At 39.0% G+C, this 27,958-nt stretch overlaps 1 protein-coding gene across 1 annotated transcript; it reads right to left on the bottom strand.

Annotated features, from left to right (window-relative positions):
- Positions 1 to 215: 215 nt before the first annotated feature.
- LOC132829297 (thiosulfate sulfurtransferase/rhodanese-like domain-containing protein 2) lies at positions 216 to 27,875 on the bottom strand. The gene is made up of 9 exons (XM_060846632.1): positions 27,639 to 27,875; positions 26,502 to 26,839; positions 18,148 to 18,256; positions 17,030 to 17,152; positions 8,101 to 8,206; positions 7,657 to 7,772; positions 4,306 to 4,464; positions 2,766 to 2,904; positions 216 to 1,015 (listed from the first exon to the last, which is right to left on the bottom strand). The coding sequence occupies exons 1-9, from the start codon at positions 27,762 to 27,764 to the stop codon at positions 783 to 785; spliced, it is 1,449 nt and encodes a 482-aa protein (XP_060702615.1). The 5' UTR covers positions 27,765 to 27,875; the 3' UTR covers positions 216 to 782.
- Positions 27,876 to 27,958: the final 83 nt, after the last annotated feature.

Here is a 27,958-nt window from a genome sequence, read left to right as displayed (position 1 = left end):
TTAAATACTATGAGGTCTTTGATGCTTTCCTCTGCTGGTTAATCAAGGATTGAAAGCTGAGAATATTGACAAATTCTTCTTATCCTGCATGAGTCAAAATATCTTATGTTAATGCAACAACAATAGATAATGTTATCATGTGCCTGCTGAAGAAGTTAGAATGAAAAAGTAGGCCTCAAAAACATGAATTTATTTTTAATACAAAATACCCGAAATAAAATTATTATTCAGAATTGGTTATTTATCAATGTAATATTTAGGCTGTAAGCAGCATGTAGATGAACTAACGCCACGATAAATCAAAAGCAAAATATTGCCAATTCTGGAGATCTGAAATAAAAACAAAAATAAAAGCTGGAAAAAACTCAGCAGGCCAGGCAGCATCTCTGGATAGAAAGAGAGTTAATATTTTAAGCCAATGAGCATTCATGACTAAAAACTCAGTTCCAATGCAAGATCTTTGATGTGAAACAGTAACATTGATTCTCTCCACAGGCACTGCCTGATCACTGTAAATCAGTGTTTAAAATAGAACTATTAAAAGGTAATTAAAATAAATCATACACCTCAAATCAGAGCTCTGAACAGATTATCTGGTCATTTACACACTGCATGCAGGATCTTGCTATGTGTAAACTGGCAACGTATTTCCTACATTACCATAGTGACTCAACTTTAAAAGTACTCAAGTACTTTGAAATGTCCTAGGTTTTGAAAATCACTACGTAAATGCAAATCCTTATACTTTCAAACCTGATCTCTCTATTTCTGGGTTTAAAAAGTTAATGTGGAAGCATGACAGGAATCCGCACCCGTTTTTCAGTACATTCACATTCCTCTTTTCTAGGGCGGCCTGAATGTGTTTCAGATGTTGAGTTTTCCTTTTCTTGGCACACTGTACAACAGGCTAGAAGGCCTTTTTTTCGACACTGAACACAAGATAAAACAAGCTGACAGCAATAAGAGGTACTGCAGAGTCTGTATTCATCCCATGGGACACCACAATAGCTGCATTCTGGAGAAGAAAATCACAGGATTAGTTTCATAAGCATTAGAACTACAAACATGTTAAATACAATTACAGACACAAATTGAAGGACCAATGAACATGCCGATGTCTATGATAATTCCATGTATGGGTACTTTTGTTATTAATAGTTATGAGCCTGAAATTGAATGACTTGGAAGATAATGTTGAAGGAGATTGTACAAGAGAATAATTTCTGCTTTGTTGAATTAAGTGAAGCTATGTAGAATTCTGCTCAGTCGGCTGAATCTTTTTGAAGAGTGAGACACTCCTAACCAACATCATCAAATATACATCAATCTGGGTCATTCATTTCATTTACCCTTAACAAAGATCCTGCTGCAAGAAAATTAGGTACCATTTTCACCTAATCAACAATAATGGCTGCTGTTCAAAAGTGATTAATAGTTGTAAGTGTTTGAGGTCTCAGACATAAATTCAGGTTTTTTTCATTCCTTACAATCTAAACATTTCCTACTCTACCTCACTTTCTTGAAGGGGAGCAGTGATTTGTTTGATAAATTTTCAGTAAAAGTTAGAGGAGGAAATTTAGCTTCCCATTGAAAATGGTTAACTGGTCTGGGATATCTGCATCAGTAGTAGAGTGAGATAATCATGGGAGACCTTTATTGTGCTTAGGCACTTTCTGAAAGTAATGTGGCATCACAAGAGGCATCGTAAGTGTCAATTATTGAAATCAATTATGATCTTACAACATAAATCTTGAATGTGGAATTAGCATAAATTGTTGGTTGAAGGTAACTAGAATTAACCATTTGGTGTGGACAATAGGCAAGAGTAGTTTAATGAGATGATATAGGTAGCCTTCAAGACAGGAATTCTAATGACTCAAAACTACTCAGTTTTTAAAGCCACATTATTAGTTGCCACAGATAGCCTATGACAAATGCATATTTTCTAACGATAACAAATAAGCCAAATTATTTCTCTCTGAAAACACTGTCAATCAACAATAAACACAGTTGAAATCCAAATTACATTCATAGGTTGAAATTGCTGAAGGCGACAAATTGTCTGAGGATCCCTTTTGGATACATAATTGGAAGATAACTACAGTACCAGACAATTTCTATTTCATAAAAACCATAGAATGCAGGAGAAATTCAGCAGGTCTGACAGCATCTGTGGAAAGAGAAATAGAGCTAATGTTGCGAGTCCGGTATGATTTCTTCAAAACTGAACAACAATAGATTTTATTATATTTTGATTTAAACAAACTAAAATATTCTCTACTCCAATGACCTGATATGCTGCACCACATTCACCTGCAGTTTTACAATTTTGAGCATTAATAATGCTAAAATATCAATTTACAACCTTGACAATCCCACATAATAACAAAGATGCCATTTATAAATTATTCCATCTTCTGTTGATTCTACTGTTTATACCAAATGGCCAAATAGGAACAACAGTAGGCCATTCAGCCCATCAAGTTCATTTAGTTAGATCTTCAGATTGACAAATTTCTAGGTTTTTAATTTTCTATGAATCATAACTTTATATCCTAACCTAACAAAAATCTTTGGATTTCAGTTTTGAACATTTCAACTGACTCAATATCCACAACTTTTGTGAAACAGAATTTTAGATTTTCACCACATTTATAGAAAAAGTGTTTCTCTAATTTTAATATAGTAACCCCTTGTTGGTTCCCAACATCAATTATTTCAATAAGTCAAATATGACAATACTTTAACAATTTATCTATACTTGCCTGAAATAATGTCATCACTGGCAAAGATGGCATAACGATTGTCAAAAACAAACAATTTTCCCCTGTAGAAACCACTTGGAAATTGTTCAAGATATTTGTGAATTCCACCCTTGAGCTGGTAAACTTCCTTGCACACAGCCTGAATAACAAACAACAAATACTTAACAAATAAACTGGGAAGATATACACTGCTCAAGCTCAGTGATGATCATATAAAATTTGTGTACTAACACAGGAGTTTATTCTGTTTTTGAGGTTGCTTATGTAAAATAGGCTACTTTATCATAGAATTCCTACAATGTGGAAGCAGGCCATTCAGCCCATCAAGTTCACAATGTCCCTCCAAACAGCATCGTATCCAAACCCACCCTGTCCCTGTAACCCTGCATTTCCTATGGCTAATCCGCCTACCCCGCACACCCCTGGACATTATGGGAAAATTAGCATTGTCAATCCACCTAACCTGCACATCTTAGGACTGTAGGAGAAAGCAGAGCACCCAGAGGAAATCCACGCAGACAAAGGGAGAACATGCAAACTCTACACAGATAGTTGCCCAAAGTCCCTGGCACTGTGAAGCAGCGGTGCTAACCACTGAGTCACTGTGCCATACCACTATACCAATGGTTCTCAAATGGGGTCTACAAAGAGATTCCAAAGGCTTTTGGAAATAATGTGAAATATGATGACTACTTGAAAGCAGCTCCTTAACCAGCAAAATTTGAGAACCAATAGTATACGGCATTAAGCCCAGGGCTCCTGTCTCACCAGCAAGGAGTTGCAGTAAGTGGGGCTAGGGGTTACAGGACCAAGATTACAGCACTAGGCTTCTCGGAGTGCTCAGCATTTCATAGTGAGGTTTGAAGTCTTTCCATCCAGTTGTGTCTAAATCCATATTTTCGTTAATGCCAAGCATTCTGAAGTTCCAAATTTGAATTTATTTACCGATAAGGCAATGGCATGAGGAATCATTTACAGGCATATAAAATTCATAAATTGGGCATTACAGAGAGCATCCACAGAAGGAAGGTGTTCCAACTTGATGAGTTGTATGAATGTGCCTGAAACTTAGGGACCATAATGTAGATAAATCTCCTTTATTGCATCCACATGCCACAACCAGAACAGGAAAAAAGTAACAGTTAAGTCACAATGTTACACATTACCCACAAGACAGAGTCTAGTGGAGAACTAAATTACTTTGTCTTAATTAACTTTACCAATAAGCCAAAACTATGCACATGCAAACCATCTTGAATTTTGTTATTTTTAATGAAGAGCCTTGTGCAAGATTATTTAGAAAGGATCTCTGAAAATACGCATCTTAAAAATGACAGAGCTAATCGCTAGAAAGTACCTTATCAGTACTTGCTCAAACATAGCTTTTCCTTTAATAGGGAAAACTAATTAATTACCCTTGACTACAGTAATTTAATTCCACATGTGCAGAAATGTTGATTTTGGCATTTTGCCACATCAAATTAATTACACAAGCTTCACATTAATTATTTGAAAGCATTACAAGAAACAATTATCTCACCTTTGACCTGAGATAGGCTGAGCCTCGTTCACAGCGGATTCCTCCTGTACAATACATAAGGACCTGCTTGTCCTTGAAACATTCCAAATTTGTATCTATGTAATCTGGAAAGTAGCTGAATTTCCGGATATTAGGCGCAATGCAGTGTTGAAAATTTCCCTGAGCAACATAAATTGCTACAGTTCAACAAACAAATCTCAAGAGTACAAGAACAATAAAATAAATACGCATTCTGCCATGATTCATTTTTAAAAACAGATGCTAGGATACAGTGCAATATAAATTTTTTTATTCATGGGCTGCAAACTGCAAGTCAATAAGTGAAAAAAAGTAGTACATTCACAGCACTTACATAGAACATTACAGCCAGTACAGGCCCTTCAGCCCTCAATGTTGCACCACCCTGTCATACTAATCTGAAGCCCATCCCACCTACATTATTCCATGTACATCTATTTGCCAGTCCAATGACGACTTAAATGCACTTAAACTTGGCGAATCTACTACCGTTGCAGACAAAGCAGTCCATACTCTTACTACTCTCTGAGTAAAGTGCATGACACTTATTTTGAACAGGAAGCATGCAGAGTTTACCACCAATTTTGTTATTTATGCACGTAAACTAAGAAGCTGTCCAATCATCTCTGTGCTCATTAAGATTATTTTTCTAAGCTGAATGGCTTTGTCCACTTCATGCTGTATAACAACGACCTACCAAACTCAACCAACCCAGGTTATTAATAGATTTTAGCTTCGTTGACAGCACATTTACCTCTGAGTTAGATGACTGAGATTAAATCTCTTTCCAAGCTTGAATATAATTGCAGATGATCCTCCAATCAATATAGAGAAAGTACTTTCTTTCCAAAAAACACTGCAAACAATGCCTTATTAATGCTTTAAAATAAAACGTATTGACATGCCAGTGAGTTTTCAGACCAGGTTCATCATGGTTTTTACTTTTTTGTGGCATGACAAAAAAAGGTGACATGGGTACATTTCCATCCACAGATGAAATGCTGCAATCTTTCCAGACGTTTTTAACTGGATAGAATGCCAACACATAATCTCTGGATTGGGTGGGGAGAGTGCCTAAGTCTAGAAGTGGTATTCCAATAGGTCCATTTCAGTCATTTGTGAGGACTCTATTTCTTTCCTGTGGCTTTGATGTCTGTTTTACCAGTATTTTGGAACTGATAAATTCAAATCTCTCCAATTTGGTGTAGGACATGTGTGTTATATATTTGAAAAAGGTTAGTGTAAGCCAAGCCCTGAGGCAGGCAACTGTGGACCTGCTGTTCAAGTTCATTCCTCTCTTAATTATCCCACTGCAGTTTGAGACACAAATATGTTCCATCATTGCCAATAAAATAACAGCAACTGTATGCTTTTGGTGTCTGAAAACTTCTAGCATGCTCCAAAATCTACTTAAACAACTGAAATGACCTGCCCTCTTATCAGATCAATGGACTCCTGCAGAAGAGTCAGCAATACTTCCACCTATGACTTTTTCCAAAGTGAGAAGTGTTGCATTTTATAGTTCTCAACAGAATAATAATGGAATGTTAATGACACATGCAATTATTAAAGGGCAATGCAGAGGGATCAAGAGATATGTCATGAAATGTGAATTTCCAGAACTTGCATTGTCAATTTATGCTGCTAAGCTGTTTGTCTCCACAATGGGCATCTCATCCTTAGCCTTCCCATTATCTTCAATGTCATGCTTATACATTTAATACTCATTAAGCCTGCTGCATAACACTGCTGTTAGAGGTTAACAAGGCACTTATGCTGTTAAAAATTTGATAATTTATTGTGGCACAGCAGTAATGTTCCTATCTTTGAGCCAGGAGATCCAGATTATAGTTCCACCTGCTCCAAAGCTGAATAATAACATCTCTGAATAGGTTGATTAGAAAGTACGTTGTTAAAACAATGAAATTAACTTGACAGGCCTAGAAAGGGAACAACATAAAATCAACTCAGTCCGTTACATCCACTGAGATTTAATTTTTTTCTAGCCTTTTTCGCCCTTGTCTAATATTTCCTTTACTGATTCAAATCTAATTCACCATCTTTCTCAATCTTGTTGACAGTTGTTGCCACCGGTCACTAAGTTGGCAGACTCCTTGTCATGCTCTTATAATTTTACACAATCATCCCAATTTTTTGAGAAAGCTGCAAGAAGTTGAAGAGACCGCCACCAGCAGAACATGACATATTACCTTTCAAGTAACTCCTGATTGTGCCTCACTAGTATGAGGTTGAGCTTAGTTTCCTTACTTTATCATATGTAGTCTTCCTTTGGCATATCTCAATGTTTGCAATTTAAGTGTAGGCAAACTATTTACTGTTAACTATAGGAGAATCAGTCAAGCATAATCCTGAAACACCAAAAAAAACACACAAATTGCTGGAGAAACTCAAATTGGGCAGCAGCTGTGGAGAGATAACAAGAGTTAATGTTTCAAGTCCAAAGACTCTTCTTCAGAATGCTAACTCTGTTTTCTCTCCATAGATGCTGCCAGACCTGCTGAGCTTCTCCACTAACTTTTTTTATGTTTCAGAATTCCAGCATCTGCAGTTCTTTGCTTTATTTTAGAGCATAATCCTGCACTCACCTCAGTACCAATTTCAACAGGAGTTGGATAAAGTATTGCCTTAATTGATTTGCTACACAGAGGTCAATTACAGCATCCCAATCACCTTGTTTGAAATCAGCCAGCTTAGCACAATGAAGAGAACAAAGCTGAAATCTCAGGTTTATACAGTTCAAGTACAAACTCACCTTACCAAATGAGCCAATGGGATGTTGTACTCCATTTTATTTCAAGTCTATTAGTCTACTCAGACTGGCCATGGGAGAAGTGTTGGCACAGATTATGTGACTATCATCTGGGTAAGGCACGCTTGAAATTGCAAAAACCACAAAAGGACCAGCCAGATAGAAATTAAACAGTTGTTATGGCTACTCCCAGCCATTTACCATTTACAGAATTTTCTAAGTACCAAGCTTATTCAAAAACATTTCACTCCAAATGACACATTCTCCAAAGGGTATAATTTTCAGAAGTGTGCAACCATGTTCAGCTCAAAATTAATACTGGCACATACAGAATAGTTATGGAGAAGGCATTTGCTGTTGCAAAAATCTGGTTTGACATGGGAATCCAACATAATCAGTGCAAGCTTATTGGTGTAATGAGAAACCTCATAGGATTTCTAAGCAGAATGATGTTTCTTCAGTTGCACTTATTATGATACCCAATATCTGAATTTAACTTGCAGTTCTGAACTCAGTAATTGACTACAACATTAAAAAGAAAAATCAGATGGATAAAAACTCACAATTTTACTCTCATAGAAATTCCTGCAGTCCAAGAGAATGGTGTCTTTTCGAATCTGGGTATTGTTATACAATGCTTCTAGTTTTCTGTGAAACTCTTCGGGAGTTAAATGAATTCCTACAATACCATTTACAAAACAAACAAAAATAACATTAAGTTACTGCTGTACGTAACATTCACATTGCTACAACAAGTTCCAATTAATCATGTATTCAGTTATACAAGATTTGTAAAAATGCCAGCAAGATCTAGTTCCCGAGCTAAGTAAAGCCTGTGTTTATTTAAGATCCTGCTCTAATTCCAAACCACTCTGGTACTCAAAACATTATCCTTTTAAGTTAATAATAATAATGACAAATTGTAAATGAATTATAGTGCCATTTATGAACAGATTTTTAGCTAGTCAATGCACCAACAAACAATCCCGATCTGCTCCTTTACTTACCAGCATCTTTATAAGAAATCTTCGCAGGATCTATTCCCATGGGAACAACCTCTTTATAAACTCCAACTCGGAGGTCTTGGAAACAATGGGATCCTCCTGCACTCCGCTTAGCCAAAAATACTTATTTTCAGAATTATTTTGCAGATTTGAAAGTTATGAATAATTTGAATGGTTTTATATATCAAAGTAGGCAGTGCAATACATTAAGTTTTGGATTTACTAGAATTGTACAAATTAACATAATAAAAAGTGATAGAATCATACAGCATGGAAATAGACTCTTCAGTCCAACTTGTCCGCAACGACCAGACATCTGAATCCAACCGAGCCCAATTTGCCAGCATTTGGCCCAATCTTTCTAAACCCTTCCTATTCATAACCCCATGCAGATGCCTTTTAAATGTTGTAATTGTACCCATTTCCACTGACAGATCATTCCATGCACACACCACTATCTGCGTGGAAAAGTTGCCCCTTCAGTCGCTTTTAAATCTTTCCCCCTTCACCTTAAATCTAGTTGTGGACTCCTCTACCCTGGCAAAAAGATCTTGGTTAGTCACCCTATCCATGATTTTATAAACCCCTATTAGTTTACTTCTCAGCCTCAGACGCTCCAGGGAAAATAGCCCTAACCTATTCAGGCTCCCCTATAGCTAAAACCTTCAAACCCTGGCAACATCCTTATAAATCTTTTCAGAATTCTTTCAGGATTCACAACATCGTTCTCATAGCAGGGAGACCAGAATCACATGCAGTACTCCAATAATGGCCTAACTAACATCCTGTACAGCTGCAACATGACCTCACAACTCCTATACTCAATGCTCTGACCAATAGAGGCAAGCATACCAAATGCCTTCCTCACGATCCTATCTTACCTGCGACTCTACTTTCAAGGAACTATGAACTTGCACTCCAAGGTCTCTTTGTTCAGCAACACTCCCCAGGACCCTACAATCAACTGTACAAGTGCTGCTCTGGTTTGCCTTACTAAAAAGCAACACTTCACATTTATCGAAATTAAATTCCATCTGTCACTCCTCAACCCATTGGCCCATCAGATCAAGATCCTGTTGTGCTCTGAGCTAATCCACTACACCATCTATTTTGGTATCAATTACCAACTTATTAACTATATCTCCTATGTTCACATCCAAATCATTTATATAAGTGACGGAAATCAGTGGACCCAAAATCAATCCTTGTAGCTCACCACTGATCACAGGCCGCCTTTCATCACCACCCTCTGTCTCCTACCTGCTAGCCAATTTTGTATTCAATAGGTTAGCTCCTCCTGGTAACCTTACTAACCAATCTATTATGTGGAAACATGCTGAATAAAATGGTGAATGAGATAAATAATCAGTTTCCAAACGTTATCCAAACCCTTGGTTCAGAAAGTGGCCTCAGTTTACAAACTTAGCATTCCTGCCTACATGATAAATTTGTTTGCAAAATTCAACTGCACAGATATAAAACCGAGTAAAGATGAAGAACAGAAAGCAGACAGCAGTGAAGTTATTTTTCAGACTATGGGGTGTGCACAGTGGTGATCCCCGCAGGTTTCTGTTCATGCACTGACTTTCAACAGAGACACCTGGATTATCATGAATATAACAGGGATCTACCAGTATAGTTATAGTATGCCTACCAACGAACATGGAGGCTTAGGTTCAAGTCCCACCTTCTCTACAGGTGTGAAATTACATCTCTCAGCAGTTTGATTAAGGAAATATTTAAAACTTTTAAGTTGGCAAAACAATCCATGGCATCACACGCAGAGACGTAGATCAGAAAATCATGGAAAACTTGCGAAACAGGATACCTTCATTAAAAGCAGCTTTCATGATCTATCTGCACATGCACGTACGCATTTTTCATTGCAATTGCAACAAGTGTTAGGATAAAAAAGAAAATTTTGACAGGTGAAACGTGACATGGTTTGCAACTTTTTGAAAGCACAAGTGAATCAAATAACAGGCGTTGAACAAAAGCTGATAGATTTTAATGCCAATATACTGTATAACAAATCAGTCAGTACAATTAAAAATAGCTAACAGGTCAAAAAAGATAGCTCTAAAGGGAATTGAGAGTTTGGGAAGTTATAATATAGTACAAAGTCTATAAAAACATAACTAAACTGATACCAAACAAATTCCAAACAAAATCATTTTAAGACTGCTTCAAGTGCTTTTCCTAATCTGGAGGAAGGCCCTGATAACTATATTTACATTTATTTATAACTCAATGTGCTTTCCTGCAGGATAAAGTTTAAAAGCAACAACTAATTTTGCGCTTGTGCACATCACGTTCCACCTATTGGTGGTAACGGCCACAAACACTGACCTTATAAAACATTGATTGGACTCTAGCTGCAGTACTATGGCTAATTCTAAGTCAATACTTAAAGAAGGATGTCAAGATCTTAAACAAGGTGCATAAGGAGTTTACTAGAGTGTAAGTGGAGAGAAATATGATATGACATAGAGAAACTGGAAACTGCTGTTCTTACAAGATTGACTTTTAAGAGGGATTTGATAGACATTCAAAGTGTTGACGATTACTGATAGAATAAATGAGGAACAACTTTCTACTAATAGAAAGAAAGATCAGTAAATAGAGGACACAAGTTAAAGAACTAGAGATAATAAAAGGTTAAAAGGTAAACAATTTTTTTCAATTGAAGGGAAGTAGGCAGGGGTGTCCACATATGGTACATATTGAAACACAGCTCTTTACAATATATGTTAATAATCTGGATTGAGTGGACATAATTTCATAGCTTGCAAATGACATGAACTTGGGAAACGTAGGTAACAATAAAAGGAGGATAGAATATTATGCAGTGATTATCTAGAATGCATTGCCTGAAAGGGAGGTAGAACTAAATTCAATATTAAATTTTCAAAAGGGAATTGGAAAGGGAAAAAATGTTCTGGAGTATGTGGAAAGGGCAGGCGGTGAGGCAAAGTGTATAGCTCCTTCAAAAACCGAGCATGGCATGCCAGGTCAAAACCTCTAGGTTGTGTTGTTCTATCATACCACAATCCTTTAATTAAGGAACTATCATACTCAAATGAATAAATTCATAAAAATGCAAACAACTAACTGGGATGTGTTTTTAAAGGGGTGGAATTGCAAAGAAAGGATGTTATATGAACCTTGTATACACTTTGGAATGTCCGTATTTGAGTTTACACTATGCACAGTTTTGGTCTCTATATTCTAAGAAAGATTTAAAGTAACCATAGAATGTGCAAAAAGATAAAGATAAAACCAGAACTGAAATGTTATCCTCATCAAGAGTGAACAGACTGGAATGTGCTTTCAAGAAAATAGAAGACTAATGGAAATGATCTGGCAGGTATGCTTCAGATTTTGAAACGGTTTGGCAGGGTAAATATCAAAAGATGTTTCCACTTATGGTAAAGACAAAAGAGACAGTTATGAACAAATAGATAGTTATGAACAAATCTAATACAGAATTCAAGAGAAAGTGGGACAAACTTGTTAGCCCAATGCTGGATGCTTTCAGCACCATTCATGATTCCTCTATGTTCAAATGCAACAAGATCTAGATAACGTCCAGGCTTGGACTGACAAGTGGCAAATAACATTTGTACCATACAAATGCAAGGTAATGGCCATCTCCAATAAGAGACAATCTAAACATCATCTCTTGACATTTGATGGGGTTACAATTTACTGTTGCTGGGTTAAAATCCTGGAACTCCCTCCCTAAGGGCTTTCTGGGTCAACCTACAGTAGGTAGACTGTAGCAGATCAAGAAGGCAGCTCATCAACACATTCTCAAGAGCAACTATAATAAATGCTTGCCAGCCAGCAAAGCTCACGTCCATCAGTTAATTAAAAAATGCCAAAGAATAATTGAGCATGGACATACTTAAAGGCAAAATAATCGATAAAGAAAGCAAACCTGACAAAATTGAACAGCGGATCCCATGGAACTTTAACAAAGAATGAACAATGCAGACACAGATATTTTATTCTAACTAATCTACATAAACATTCATACAAATGTACATGCAGATTTCTATATTGCTCAATACGCACATGTAATAACCACATTGAACATATAAATTGTAAATGGAGGCATTTAAATGACTAAAAGCTTTGCGCAAATGGATTATTTCTGTCTGACCCCTGTCCCACTGTGCACTCTCATCCACCATAACGTTCCTTCCTAGGTTTGAACCTTAACAGGTTGCAAATGCTAAAAGACACAAAAAATGTAAAGAAAACATATGCAGGGAAATAAGCATTTTATTTTGTATCACACAGGAATAGCAACAATTTAGAGGTCAGATACTGGATAGATTCAGAGATGTACAGCATGGAAACAGGTCCTTTGGTTCATGCCAACCAGATATCCTAAATTAATCTAGTCCCATTTGCCAGCACCCAACCCATATCCCACCAAACCCTTCCTATACATATACCCATCCAGATGCCTTTTAAATGTTGTAAATGTACCAGCTTCCACCACTTCCTCTGGCAGCTCATTCTATACATGCACCACACTGTATGTGAAGAAGTTACCCCTTAAGTCCTTTTTAAATCTTCTTCGTCTGACCTTTAACGTATGCATGGAGTAAAGTACCATGAAGCTCCAACTTTACTTTTGTTTCATGCTTTAATAACAATCTCACAAGGCCCTCTATTGATCCAAAATTAGCACGTCATTTCCCGCAAGTCTTCCTTATTACACTTCATGGATCTACGTTCACTGGAAAATGGTCAAAAACACCCTCAGAAATTTTAATGAGGACAAGCAAAGAAGCTTTCATTTAGTTATCCAGGGTCAATTAAACACAAGTCCCAGAGCACCCCAAGCCTCATTTGTTTCTTATTTAATCACTGATAGCATTTTGTTAGCTCAAATTCCATTAAAAACAAATTAGAATTGTTCAATGGTTTCACTTCTGCTTTGTCTGACTGATACATATAACATTGATTCTTGATCTTGTAAAAGTATTCCTAAATTTGGCCTATTTATACTGGTTGCTTGAATATTGCAAGTTCAGGAAGTACTTTAGTCATGCTTCCTACAGCCTGGTCAGAATTATGGCAGACAGTTTCAATCCAACAATGTACTGTTACATCTAACTTCAATTTTCTACATTTGTTTTTCACAATAACCTTCAATGTTGCACTTCCTACAAGGGCCTACTGGAGATCCAATATATCCACTGGCTCCCCTTTTATCTACAAAAGTTACTTTTTCAAATAACTCCAGTAAATTAGTTAAACTGATATCCCTCTGATGAAATCATGTTCGCTCCTCAAAGGACTCTAAACAAATTTGTCAGACATGATTTCCTCTTCATGAATCAACTCTACTAGATTAGATTATACATTTCTAAATGATCTGTTATTTTATCCTTTATAACTATTTCCAAAGGAAAATGTTAAGCTAAATGTAGTTACATTTCTTGGTCTCTCCCTTTTTCAATAATTGTGCTACTTTGGTGTTTGCCAATCCTCTGGAGCTTTTCCAGAATCTAAGTTTCCCCAGTACATTTGCTCGAGAAATAGCTGGTGTGCTTATTTCCTTCTTCAGCACTTTTGTCTCTTGATTAATAACACTTCAAAACACAAAATAACGTTCTCTACTGTGAAGATTGATTAAAAGTACTTATTCAACCCCTTTGCCATTTCCTGGTTCCCCATTATTATTTCTACAGTGTCATTCTCTAAGGGGCCTATGATCACTTTCACTTATCTCTTCATTTTTACATATTTAAGAAGCTCTTGCTTTCCATTTTTATATTACTTGCAATATTTTCCTCAAAGTTGATTTTCTCCCTCTTTCTTTCTGGTCATTTTTTTGTTGTTCTTTTTTTTAAAAAGAACTTTCACAATCATCTGGCTTACTATTAATCTTGGTCAATTTTTTAAAAATTTCAATCTTTAACCTCTCTGGTTAACCATGATTGGCATATTCCTTCCTGCGAATCTGCTTCCTTACTGAGATCTATCTTCACTGTGAGCCATGAACTATTTTCTTAAACATCTGCCATTGTACCTCAAGCACCTTTGCTGCTAAACTCCATCTCCAATCCACTACAGCCAGTTCTGCTCTCATTCCCTCATAATTACGCTTACTTTAGCTTAACGTAGTTGTTTCCAACCGAAGATCCCTCTCTCAAACTAAATGCTGAATTCTGCCATGTTATGGTCAATGTTTACTTGGATATCATTATTAAACCTACTTCATAACATATTAGCAACCTAAAATAACCTGGTCCTTGCTTGCATCCATAACATTTCGTTCTAGGAAAATGCCCCAAATACACTATGAATACTTCCTTTCGGCTACCTTTGCCAATTTGATTTTCCAAATCTACATGAGGAATAAAGTCACCCTGATTAATACATTGTCTTTTTAAAATAGCGTCATTATCTTTAAGCTAATGAAGATTACAGAACAACTACTGTTAGGGGATCTACAGACTACACTTACTTGCATCTTCCCCTTATTATTTTGTACCCCCATCCATACAGATTCTATATCAGCCAATTCTAGATTATTTCTTGTTATCATATTTATTCCATCACTTACTAACAAAATTACCGCACCACCCGTTCCTTCCTGCCCACCTTTGTAAAAGTAACATTCCCGTGTATATTCAGTTCCCTGTTTTGATCTCCTCACAACCAAGTCTGCATAGAGACTAGAAAATCATATTCATTAGCCCCTCTTTATGTAGTTATTTCATATACTACATTCATTTAAGTAAAGAACATTAATTTTGCCTTTTTATAATTTCTTCCCCATTCGATCTTGGGAAGTTAAGGACAGCTAAAAAGCAAAAGACAAAGCGTACGACATGGTGAAAATTAGTGGGTAGCCAGAAGATTCAGAAGCCTTTAAAAGCCAGCAAAGGATAAGTGAAAAAGCAGTAAAGACAGGCGAAAAGAGAAAATATCAGGGTAAGCTATTTAATAATATAAAAGAACATTGCAAGAGCATTTTTTTTAGATATCTAAAAGGCAAGAGTGGACATTGGACTGCTGGAAAATGAGGCTGGAGTAGTAGTAATGGGGAATAAAGGAATGACAAGGCACTAAGTAGGTATTTTACATTAGTTTTCACAGGGTCATCATACTAGAACTTCAGAAGAGTTGGGGCAAAGGTGAGCATAGCAGTCATCACTAAGGAGGAAGTGATGCTAAGAGATTTGAAGGTGGAGAAATCACCTGGACCAGATGGGCTACATCCAGAGTACTGAAAAAGATAGCTTAGACGCACAGTTAGGGTTCTTTCAGGAATCACTGGAGTCAGAGAGCATCTCAAAAGACTAGAAAACAGTTAACTAACATTCACTTTAAGAAGAGAGGGAGGCGCAAGACAGGAAACTATTGGCCAGTTAGCCTGAACTCGCTTTTTGTTGATTTGAGTCTATTATTAAGGCTGAGATTGTGGAGTACTTGGAGTGCATGATAAAATAGGGAAGGTCATGTCTGGCAAGTCTGTTAAAATTCTTTGAAGAATTAGTGAGCAAGTTAGACAAAGGGGAGTCAGTGAATATGATCTATTTAGATTTTCAGAAGGCCTTTGACAAGGTGTCACACAGGGGGCTGCTAACTAAGATAAGAACCCATAGTATTATGGGCAGGATAAAAGATTGACAAACTGCCAGAAGGCAAAGTGGGGATGAAAGGCTCTTTTTCAGGATGGCAGCTGGTGGTTAGTGGAGTTCCATGGAGGTCAGTGTTGGGACCGCAACTATTCATGTTGTACATTCATGATCTTCCACTAAGGAACTGATGGCACTGTTGCTAAGTTTGCAAATAACAAAGATAGGCAGAGAAATAGGTAGTGTACAGGAAGGGGGGAGGCTGCAAAAAGACTTATGGATTAGTGGTGCTGGAAGAGCACAGCAGTTCAGGCAGCATTCAAAGTGCAGCGAAACTGATGTTTCAGGCAAAAGCCCTTCATCAGGAATAACTGCACTTTGGATGCTGCCTCAACTGCTGTGCTCTTCCAGCACCACTAATCCAGAATCTGGTTTCCAGCATCTGCAGTCATTGTTTTTACCTTGCAAAAAGACTTAGATTGGCCAGAAGAGTGGGAAAAGAAGTGGCAGATGGAATACAATGTGGGAAAGTGAGCGGTTATGCACTCTGGTAGGAAAAGAGGCACAGACTATTTTTTGAATGTGAAAAGGCTGAAGGCCAAAGGGATTTTGAAGTCCTAGTTCAGAATTCTCTTAAGATTAACATGCAGGTTCAGTTGGGGTTAGGAAGGTAAATGCAATGTTAACATTCATGTCAAGGAGGCCAAAATACAAAACCAAAGATGTCCTGCTGAGATTGTAGAAGGTCCTGGTCAGACCACATTTGGAATATTGAGTACAGTTTTGGTGCTCAGATCTGAGGAAGATGTGCTAGCACTGGAAGTCATACAGAAATTATCCCAGGGATGAAGAGCTTGTCATATGAGGAACGGTGGAGGTCTCTGGGTTTAGAAGGAAAGAGGGCCAGGGGTATACTATTGAAACTTATAGAATACGAAGCAGCCTAGTTGGAGTGGACATTTTCACTAGTGGGAGATACTAGGACTTGAGCCTCAGAGTGAAGGAACAACTCTTTAGAACTGAGATGGGGATAAATTTCTTTAGCCAGAGTGAGGTTAATTAATCTGTGGACCTCAATGCTGCAGAAGGCTGTAGAGGCCATGTCATTGAAGATATTTAAGACAGCAATTGATAGGTTCTTGATTTGGATGGGAATCGAGATTTATGGGGAGAAGGCAAGATAATGGGCAGGGACAAAAGCTGATGGGTCAGAGATTACACAAAGATAAGGAGATTATCACTTCTTAAATTTAATTTAATTTAACCACTTTTGACAATTTTTTCTCTGCACTGTTTATAATGTGACATAGAATCAGTTCTGCCTTTACCTTAAAGTCCTCTGCAGACATAGCTTGAAATTGTGGATGGGAAAGCATAGCTTCAATGTACTGCTCAGTTGCTCTCTTGCATCCACCAACTGTTCCATTAATGCCTTCTTTGGAAATACGGACCTGAAAGAAACACTGCCAATGAGCTAAATGATTCAACACATACCCATTGTAACTACTGGTTTGCCTTCTACAAGCAGAATAACTCATTCTTTGACTAGACTTTGCTCTAATTTCCTTGGAACCATCTTGTATATTAACATTGCTATAGTGAAAAAGCCAGTGAACTACTACCAGCAATCTGGGTGACACACTGCTGCCTCACAGCACCAGGGACTGTGTTTGATTCCAGCCTTGGGTGACTGAGTGTGGAGTTTGCACGTTTTCCTTGTGTCTGTATGTGTTTCCTCCCACAGTCCAAAGATGTGCAGGTTAGGTGCATTCACCATGGTAAACTTTCCGTTGTGTCCAGGGATGTGTAGACTTTGTGGATTCGCCATGGTAAATGTGGGGTTATGGGGATAGGCTGGGGCTTAGTCTGGGTGTGATGCTTTGAGGATTGGTGTTGACTCAATGGGCCAAATGTCGAGTGTGTGTGGTGCAGGAGAAGCACAGCAGGTCAGGCAGCATCCGAGGAGCAGGAGAATCGACGTTTTGGGGTAAGCCCTTCATCAGGAGTGATGCTTGTGAGCTGGGGGGGGGGGGGGGGGGGGGGGGGGGGCGCGGAGAGATAAATGGTCGGGGGGTGGGGCGCTGATGAAGGGCTTACACCCGAAACATCGATTCCCCTGCTCCTCAGATGCTGCCTGACCTGCTGTGTTTTTCCAGCATCATACTCCCAATTCTGATTTTCAGAATCTGCAGTCCTCACTTTCTCCTCCTCAATGGGCCAAATGGTCTCTTTCCGCACTGGAGGGGTTCTATGCTTTTATGATCTTCATGGTAAATTGACAATCACTGAAACCTAGATATTCGGCAATACTTTGAAAACTTACTCAATTCCTCGGACGGCATAATTATTTTCTTTCCCCAGATATCAGAAGCAAACACAGAAAAATTCAGTGCAAGTTGAGGATAGCAAAAGTAAAACAAGAACACAGAAGGAATCTCTCCCCTACCTTGCCTGTTAAGTGCAACTGATGACAAAGGGCTTTTTGCCAGGTGCAGATCAGTTGTGGTTCCTCGATATCACAATACGAGTAATATAACAGCACTTCGCCTGCTACACTAGGGGAAAAAAATTAACACCTGTTAAATCCAATAATCAAAACTACAGCAAAGTCTTTTTCTTCACAAGGAGGAATTACAATATAAAAGATAAGCCAATATAGATCTTTTTTTAAAAAGAACAAGCTTAATTAGCTTAAAAAAAGCTATAAATAAACATTTGGCAGATATTCCCTATTGCACAATAGGAATTAATTGGCTAGAAGTAAATAAAAATTCTAATTGCAACCCCTCTTTGCAGTAGCACTAATTTTGAGGAAGAGTCCACATTCACTGATAAGATTCTGCTGCCTCCCAGGAAGTTACTTTGAACATGATGCCCTGAAAATTCATATTCAGTAGGCTATTCAAATATTGGACCACTGCATTTGAGCCATATCCTGGGCTGGTCTACATCATCACCACATAAATGACCAGCAACAACCACCTTGGTTGATATTTTGTCATGTCGGCTAAATCCAGTTTTAGTCCCTTCTCCTTTCTCACTCCAGTTAACACTGTTGATTCAGTACACATCAGGGATGAACCTGGAGCTGGAACTCTCATTACCTGTCGACATTGTGAAGCACCCACAAGGCAGGGAGTATTGTGAATAGCATGTATAGAGAGGTGGTCACACCGCAGGCAGGAAGGGAATGGGTGATCACCAGACAGAACAAGAGAGGTAGGCAGGTAGTGCTCAAATCTCCTGTTCCATTCTCCTGCAAAGGAGATACACCATTTTGGATACCATTAAGGTGAATGCAGCAGCTGCCAAACTTGTTGCACCATGGTTGGTTCTGCTGCAGAGGGGTAAAAGGTGTGCCAGGGTAATACTTACAGAGACTCAATTGTAAGGGGAATAGACAGGAGTTTCTGTGGCCACAATGGAGACTCCAGATGGTATGTGGCCTTCCTGGTGCTAGGGTTATGTATGTCTTACAGCAGGTACAGGACATTCGTGAAAGGGTGACATGTGCTAGTCAGAGTAGAAATGATGGGATAAATGGGATGAATACATGGCTGAAAAGATGTGTAAGGGAGAGGGTTTCAGGTGCATGAGGAATTAGGACCAGTTCTGGGGAAGGTGGGATCTGTATAAATTGGATGGATTACATCTGGGCAGGACTGGACTGATTTCTTTTTTTTGGGGGGGGGGGGGGGAGAAATGAGGGTTGCATTGGCTAGAGTGGATGGGGAAGGTTTAAAGTAATATGCTAGGGGAATGGGAACCCAATGAGGAGTCAGAGAAGAAGGGAGCAAGAACAAAATCAAACAATACAAAAAGGGAATAAGAAAACTAGTAGGCAGAGAAACCAAGGACAAAATTCAACAGGGCTACTGAGAAAAAGTATTGGGAGCGAGACAAACAATGCTAAAAAGATAAACTTAAAGTCTTTGTGCCTTAATGCATGGTGCATTTGCAATAGAATGGATGAACTAATCATGCAGGTAGATGTAAATGAGTACGATATAATTGGGATGAAGGAGACATGGCTTCAGAGTGACCAGGGATGGGAACTGAATGTTCCAGGGTATTTAGTATTTAGGAAGGACAGACAAAAAGGAAAGTGGCATTGCTGGTTAAAGAGGAAATTAAACAATAGTGAGAAAGGGTATTAGCTCTAACAATGTAGAGTCTGTGTGGGTAGAGCTGAGAAAAACCAAGGGGCAAAAAACATTAGTGGGGGTCATATATAGACACCAAACTGCAGTGATGATGAGAATGTCATTAAACAGGAAATTAGAGATGTGTATCGGTGATCATGGGTGATTTTAATCTGCATATAGATTAGACAAATCAAATTAACCACAATGCCGTGGAGGAGGAATTCCTGGAGCGTATACGGAATGGTTTTCTTACCAATATGTGGAGGAACCAACTAGAAAGCATGCCATCTTAGACTGGGTACTGTGTAATGAGAAGGAAATCATTGCCGATTTAGCTGTGCAAGATCCGTAGGGGGCAAGCAACCATAACATGGTAGAATTTTTTATCAAGGTGGAGTGTGAGGTAGTTGATTCAGAGACTAGGGTGCTGAATCTTAATAAAGGAAACTATGAAGATATGAGACATGAGTTGGCATTGATAGATTGGGAAGAGATTCTTAAAGCGATGACATTGGACAGGCAATAGCAAACATTCAAAGAACACATTGAGGGAACTGCAACAACTGTTTATTCCTGTCTGGCACAAGAGGAAAAGGGTAAGAGGGCCAATCCATGGCTTACAAAAGAAATTAGAGATAGTATCCGATCCAACAAAGAAGCATATAGCTTGGTCTGAGGACTGGAAGCAATTTAGAATTCAGCAACGAAGGACCAAGGAATTGATTAAGGGGAAAATATAATATGAAAGTAAGATGGCATGGAACATATCGCTACGAGATTTTATAGGTATGTGAAGAGAAAGAGATTGGTAAAGACAAGTGTAAGTCCCCTACAGCCAGAAATGGGGGAGGAACATATAATAGGGGATAAAGAGCAACTGAATACATACTTTGGTTCTATGTTCACAAAAGAGGTCAAATCAGATACCAGAAAAAGTGGAGAATGCAAATTTTAGAGAGAGGGAAGAACTGAGGGAGATCAATATTAGTAGCGAAATGGTGCTGGGAAATTTGATGGGATTGAAAGAGATAAATCCCTAGGTCCTGATTATCTACATCCCAGAGTACTTATGGAAGTAGCTCTAGAAATACTGGATGCACTGCTGGTCCTCTTCTAGGATTGTATAGACTCTAGTACAATCCCTGCAGATTGGAGGGTAACTAATGTCATTCCAATATTCAAAAAGGGAAGTAGAGAGAAAGCAGGGAATTATAGATCAGTAGGCCTAACATCAGTAGTGGAGAAAATTCTCGAATCCATTATCTATAAAAGTATAGAGGAGCATTTAGAAAACAGTGCAGGATTAGACAGAGTCAGCATGGATGAAATCATGCTTGACAAATCTGTTGGAATTTTATGAAGATGTAACTAGTAGTGTTGACAAAGGGGAACCACTTGATGTTATATATTTAGACTTTCAGAAAGCGTTGGACAAAGTCCCACATAAAATTATTGTGCAAGATTAAACCGCATGGGATTGGGGCAAATGTATTGAGATGGATAGAAAACTGATTGGCAGAGAGGAAACAAAGAGTAGGAATTAATTGGTTATTTTCAAATTAGCAGGCAGTAATTAGTGGAATGCTACAGGACAAGTGCTGCTTCAGGACTAGTGCTATGCACATTATATATTATTGATTTAGATGAAGTAATAAAATGTAACATCTCAAAGTTTGCAGATGATACCAAATTTGGTGGGAGGGTGAATTGTGACGAGGATTTAAGAGATCCTTCAGCATGATCTGGATAGGTTGGGCGAGTGGGCAAATCAAAAGCAGATGCAGTACAATTTGGATAAATGTGAGGTTATTCACTTTGCAAGCAAAAACAAGAAGGTAGATTACCACCTGAATAGCTGTAACTTGGGAGAGGGGAGGGTGCAGCAGGACCTGGGTAACTTTGTGTACCAGTTGCTGAAGGTAAGCATGCAGATGCAGCAGGCAGTAAAGAAGGCAAATGGTATGTTGACCTTCATTGCAAGAGGCTTTGAGTACAAAAGCAGGAATGTGTTGTTACAGTTACACAGGGCCTTGGTGAGGCCATACCTAGAATATGGTATGCAGTTTGGTTTCCTTTCCTGAGGAAGGATGCTCTTGCTTTCGAGGGAATGCAGTGAAGGCTAACCAGGCTGATTCCAGGAATAGCGGGACTGATGTATGAGGAGAGATTGACTAAGTTAGGACTGTTTTTGCTGGAGTTCAGACAAATTTGGGGGTGGGGGGGGGGGGGGGAAGTCTCATGGAGACTTCTAAACTTCTAACAGGACTGGACAGGGTAGATGCAGGGAGGATGTTCCTGATGGTGAATGTGTGCAAGATTTGGGATAAACCATTTAGGACAGAGATGGGGAGACATTTCTTCACCCAGAGTGGTGAGCCTCTGGAATTCATTACCACAGCATGTAGATGACATCAAAATATTGACCATATTCAAGAAGCAACTAGATATAGCACTTGGGGCAAATGGAATCACAGGTTATGGGGAAAAAGCAAGATTAGACTATTGAGTTGGACGATCAGGCATAATGACGATGAATGGTGAACAGACTCAAAGGGCCGAATGGCCTTCTCCTGCTCCAATCTTCTATGTTCATATGTTACCTAAGATTTATGTTCACCCACAGTCCTACCTTTGAGAAGCTTTGCTACACATTCTATAACCAAATAATTAGCAGAATCTATTCAGCAGCTTTGAACTTACTCTATAGTTACTCAATAGTAATAGCTTTACTTCAGCAAAATCAAAATAAACTATAAACAACTTGGATGGACTAAAAGATGGTTAAAACTATATAAGAGTTTGGTTTTGGAACTCTGCACTAAACAAACCCCAACTGAGGAAGGCAAAGCACTAGAAAAGATTGAGAGAATTAACACTAAATGAAGCAATACTACACACAGCCTGCAAGGGTACAGAACAAATGCCACCTTCAAGCACAACTACTGGATAACTGGAATATATTTTACCCGCACTGAGCACAGTTTACAAAGAACCACAGAGAGCTATTATTCTGCCAGATACCTACTGTAAATACATATCTGCACAAAACAGGTTAAGTCCCTAATAATTCAGAATGACTTTTTTAGTATTGTAGCTTTCCACACTTGGAGATAATGTAGCAATATTTCTTTATTTTAAGATGGCCTTGTTTTTTCTTTTGCAATAATTCCTGCATATTTGTGAAAGCTAGTGATTGTGGGATGACAATCAAAGAAAATGTGACATTGAGGTCTTCCAGCAAATCACCACTCCTAAAACGTTGGTTTTGTTCTCAAATCCTCTGTTTATAATTGCAATTATCAAAGATTGCTATCTACAAATGGAGCACACATCTATACGAAATTCCTCAATGTTTCGGCTGGCTGGACACCTGGTTTGCATGGCACAGTGATGCCAACAGCTTGGACTTCAATTCCCACACTGGCTGAGGCTAAAGACCCTTCCTCCTCAATTTCTTCCCTCATCAGAGGCATGTTGATCCTCAAGTCAAACCACCACCAGTTATCTAGGGACTACAGTGACATTACTTACTTATCAAGATCAAACATTTGTATCCAACTTGGAGCTCAAAGGACATGAAGAAAATTCACTCAATTAGATAAACAATTCAGCCCCTCGAGCAAGCTCCACCATTCAACACAATCATGGCTAATTTTATTACAGCCTCAAGTCCACTTTCCTGCCTGTTCTACATAACTCTTCAACACATTACTAGTTAAAAATCTTCCTATCTGCTTCTCAAATTTACTCAATGTCCCGTCATCCACCACATACTGGGGTCACGAATTCCAGATTGGCAATCCTCTTGACAGAAGTAATTTCTCATCTGTTTTAAATCGGCAACCCTTACCTGAAAACAATGATCTCTCGTTCCAGAATGCCCTACAACAGCAACTTATATATCTCAATCAAATCTCCTCTCATTCTAAATTCTACATAATATAGGCCTAAACTCTTCAATCTGTCCTCATATAACAAACTCCTCATTGCCGGAATCAATCGAGTGAACCTCCTCTGAACTGTCTCCAGTGCAACTACATGAGGGTAGCACAGTGGTTCAGTGGTTAGCACTGCTGCCTCACAGCACCAGGGACCCGTGTTTGATTCCAGCCTCGGGCAACTGTCGGGATTTTGCACATTCTGCCAGTGTCTGCGTGGGTTTCCTCCGGGTGCTCCGGTTTCCTCCCACAGTCTAAAGATGTGCAGATCAGGAAATTGGCCATGTTAAATTGCCTATAGTGTTAGTTGCACTAGTCAGAGGGTAATGTGTCTGGTTGGGTACTCTTCATAAGTTCGGTGTGGACTTGTTGGGTCAAATGGCCTGTTTCCACACTGTAGGTAATCTACTCTAATCTAATCCCTCAAGAGGAACAATACTCCAAGCCAGTTCCACTATCGCTTTATACAGTTGCTGCAAGTGTTCCCTTCATTTGCACACTATTCCTTCAGCATTAAATGCCAAAATTCCCCGTTATTATCTGCATGCTAGCTTTCTGCAGTTTATGTACAAGGAAACCCAGATCCCACTCCTTCGAATCACCGAGTTTCTCTCCATTTTCATAACAAGTTGCCTTTCTATTCTTCTGATCAAAAAAGGTAGAACCTTACACTTATCCATGTTAAACTTCACCTGCCAAATTTTGGCCCATTCTCCTGATCTATCCATATCCATTGGTAATACAGGTACTCTCTTATTTGTTCATTGCAATTTACTCGTTTACCTACATTAGTGTCATCGGCAAACGTGACTATATTACCCTTACCTCTGTATTCAAATCATTAGTATAAATTGTAAAGAGTTGGGACTCCAAGGACCAAACCTCATGGTAACCCCAAGTTACATCTTGCCAGCCAGAAAAAGATCCATTTTTCCTGACTCTCTGCTTTCTGTTGATTAACCAATCCTCTTTCAAAATTAATAAATTACCCCAACCCTATGTGATCATACATTGCACAAAGGTTAATGCACAGTGTTATCAAATGCCTTCTGCAAGTCCAGAAATATAACATTTACAGGTTTCCTATTGTCCACTTAGCTTGCCACATCTTTGTGTTTGACTTATTTGCTAGAGTTTTTCAATCTACCTTCCATAAAACTATGCTGACTCGATGATTTTCTTTAAAACCATTTTCACATAAGCAATTCATTTAAAATGAGTGAGATCACCATCTAATATCAACTTAAGATTATTGTTGAGGGCAGGAATTTAACTAATTAAAACTCAGAAGGTTCAAACTTCATAGAAAACATTTAAAGCAACTGTAAGCAAGAGACTTAATTCTCTCTGTAAAAGATAGACTTAGCTTGGGTAAAATAGAACATCGCAGTAACACACACACAAAACAATCTCACTGCCCAATGGCCGACCACTTCAACATCTGGTGGCCCGCCCCAGCCACCAACATGCAAGTCCTGGGCCACCTCCACCACCAAATCCAAGCCACTCAATGACTGGAGGAAGAACACTGTATCTTCCACCTTGGGATCTTTCAACCACGTGCCACCAACATCAATTTTCCTTATCAATCTCCCTTCCCCCACTGCATCCCAGGTCCAACCCTCTAACTCAGCATCACTTTCTTGAACTGTCCTACCTGTCCATCTTTCTTCCCACTTATCTGCTCCACCCTCCCCTCTGACCTATCACTATCACCACCTCATCTGCATCTACCTATCACCTTCCCAGCTATCTTCCCCCATCCCCCTACACTTATCCTCCATTTATCTCACAGCTCCCTTTGCCCCCCCCCGAAACGATGACTGCTGTGCTTTTCCAGCGCCACACTTTTCTACTAAAAATGAATGTCAATATATTAAACATAGCTTGCCAGTCCATTATGTTATTTACAGTAGAACCCATGTATCTGTGGAATTGGTTTCCACTGTTTCAGTTAGTTATCGGTGGTTTACCGCGGCCTGAAAACATCACATGGAACTTCCAGATCCAGGGGTCTGCCAGGGAGGTAAGTTTTCCATTTTGTTACCATCCACGCTGGGTCTTGGAACGTACACGTGGACTACTATATACATCATCTAGCTATGGGAATCTGGATATTTCATCTGAATGTGTCAAATCATGATTAAAATGGTTGTTATATCAAATGAGTGTAAAAGTCCATTCTACAGTGGTGCATTTTTCAACATTCATGCAGATTCCTATGGGTGAGGAAATCAAAAATGCATATTTATTTATATTCTTGCTCATCTTGAAATGTGGAGGCCAAAGTAGGTTGTGCCATATCTCTCACATGTTCCCAGATTTGTCAATTATAACATAAGTACTGGACAATTAATACTCATTGAATAGAACAGTGCTAAGAGGAATACTATTTAAATTTGGCAACACTGAGAAACCGAAGTGTAACTTCAAAGCTTAGAGGGCCTCATGTGTAATACATAGAAGGCTTCTAGCACAAGGAATTGCGAAACCAACTCAAAGCAATTTTGAAGCACCATGAGTGTCTAATTAAGCTGTTTGAAATTATTAGGAGGGTAATTTTAGCCATTCAAAGCAATGTAAAATTGAACAATTTTCTAACAGTACTGTAGTTCCAAATTTTCAAATAAGCCCTAGAAAGTGCAGATGCGTAACAAAAGACTTAAATACTTTCACAATTCAGTGTAACTAACAAAAGACTCTTACAAAGTTCTTACCACGTTAGCTCATCAAAATTTATGTGACTTGTATCAGGCAACCACTTGGATATGTCAAATTCTTTTTTAGTTCCACTGTGCTGTGGTGATACAACATTGTGATCTGAAGAACCAGGTACTGTTGTCAACTTGTTATTTTGGGCAAACATCTTGAAAATAGCTTCAGTCTGTTGTATAACCTCAGGCATATGTTCACTGGCCACATGCTTGTGAATGTCCTCCACTTTTTCAAACTGCTGCCCACAGCATTCCCAATGAACATTTGGCCTACCCAATTCTTGTGGTGAGGTACTGCCAACTTTAGGTACTTGTCGTGAATTGATAAAGAGGGCGAATGCCTATAAAATGAGTATATATGTAAATTAAAGTATAATACAGAAAGGAAAACTATAGGGAATACATTTGATCGTTTATCTTAAATACTAGAAAGCACATATGCATTTCTTCATTGATTATGACAGATTGTGGATCATTTGGTCTACGATGCTGGTCACAATAAAATCAGTATTCCTCACCAAATACAACTTAGCATTTTAATTATATGTCTCAAAAACTAAGAATTTTTCAAATAATTTGCTTTCAGTTCCTTTTACTTTCAGGATCAAAAACGAATCATGGAATATGCCTAGGTCTATGAAGATTACTTTTACGTAGCATCAAAAAAAAAGGTCAGGCTTCAAAGAGAATTCTACATCATCATGTGAAGTATTCTAGAAGAGGATAACAACTAAAGAACTGAAGCCAAAATGCAAATTTAAGCTTCATGTTTTCATCAGGTTATAAATTACTGTTATTGCAAGTAACATTTGTCACTGTGGGCTAAATCTTATTGCCAACAAGCGTTGGACACAGATCGTTATTTGTATCTGATGTCCCCCCCCCAGCCCCAACAAAAAAAAGAGACAAATAAATAGATGAAAAGTGGTTCTGGTCTGTCAAACGACACAAGCCCTGCCTTGACCCAGCCCAGTTCCCGACCTACCCTGGAGTCCAGACCCTTCACACCCGCCAGCCGACTTCCAAACTTTTCCTGACCCTCCTCCCCCGGGATCCCACCCGTTTCCCGACTCCCCCAGACTCTTATCCGTCTCCCCCACCCTCGCTGATTTCATCCGTTTGCCGGCCCCGGGCTCTCACCCGTTTCCTCACGGCTCCCCGGCGCTTGCGGCTCGGCCTCGGGAGGGCGCGCGCCCCGCAGCCTTTCAGCTCGTGCCACCTCTCAACGCCCGGCTCGAGCGTCCCTGGATGGAACGGTGTCGCCATGGCAGCGGGGCTCGCGGGCCAGGGGTCTCCCGAAGCCGGCTCCAGGGAGTGAGTCAGAGAGAGAGAGAAAGCTTCCCGTCGCCTCCGCCTCAGACCAACCCTCCCGCCGGAACCACTTGGCCGACACGCGCGGGTTTACCCCGGAAGTGCATGTAACAGAGTGCCCGCCATAATCGGGGGGGGAGGGAGGGGGG

The sequence above is a fragment of the Hemiscyllium ocellatum genome, chromosome 2, assembly GCF_020745735.1.
Source record: "Hemiscyllium ocellatum isolate sHemOce1 chromosome 2, sHemOce1.pat.X.cur, whole genome shotgun sequence".
Taxonomy (NCBI): Eukaryota; Metazoa; Chordata; class Chondrichthyes; order Orectolobiformes; family Hemiscylliidae; genus Hemiscyllium; species Hemiscyllium ocellatum.
This window is presented reverse-complemented; position numbering and strand designations above follow the sequence as displayed.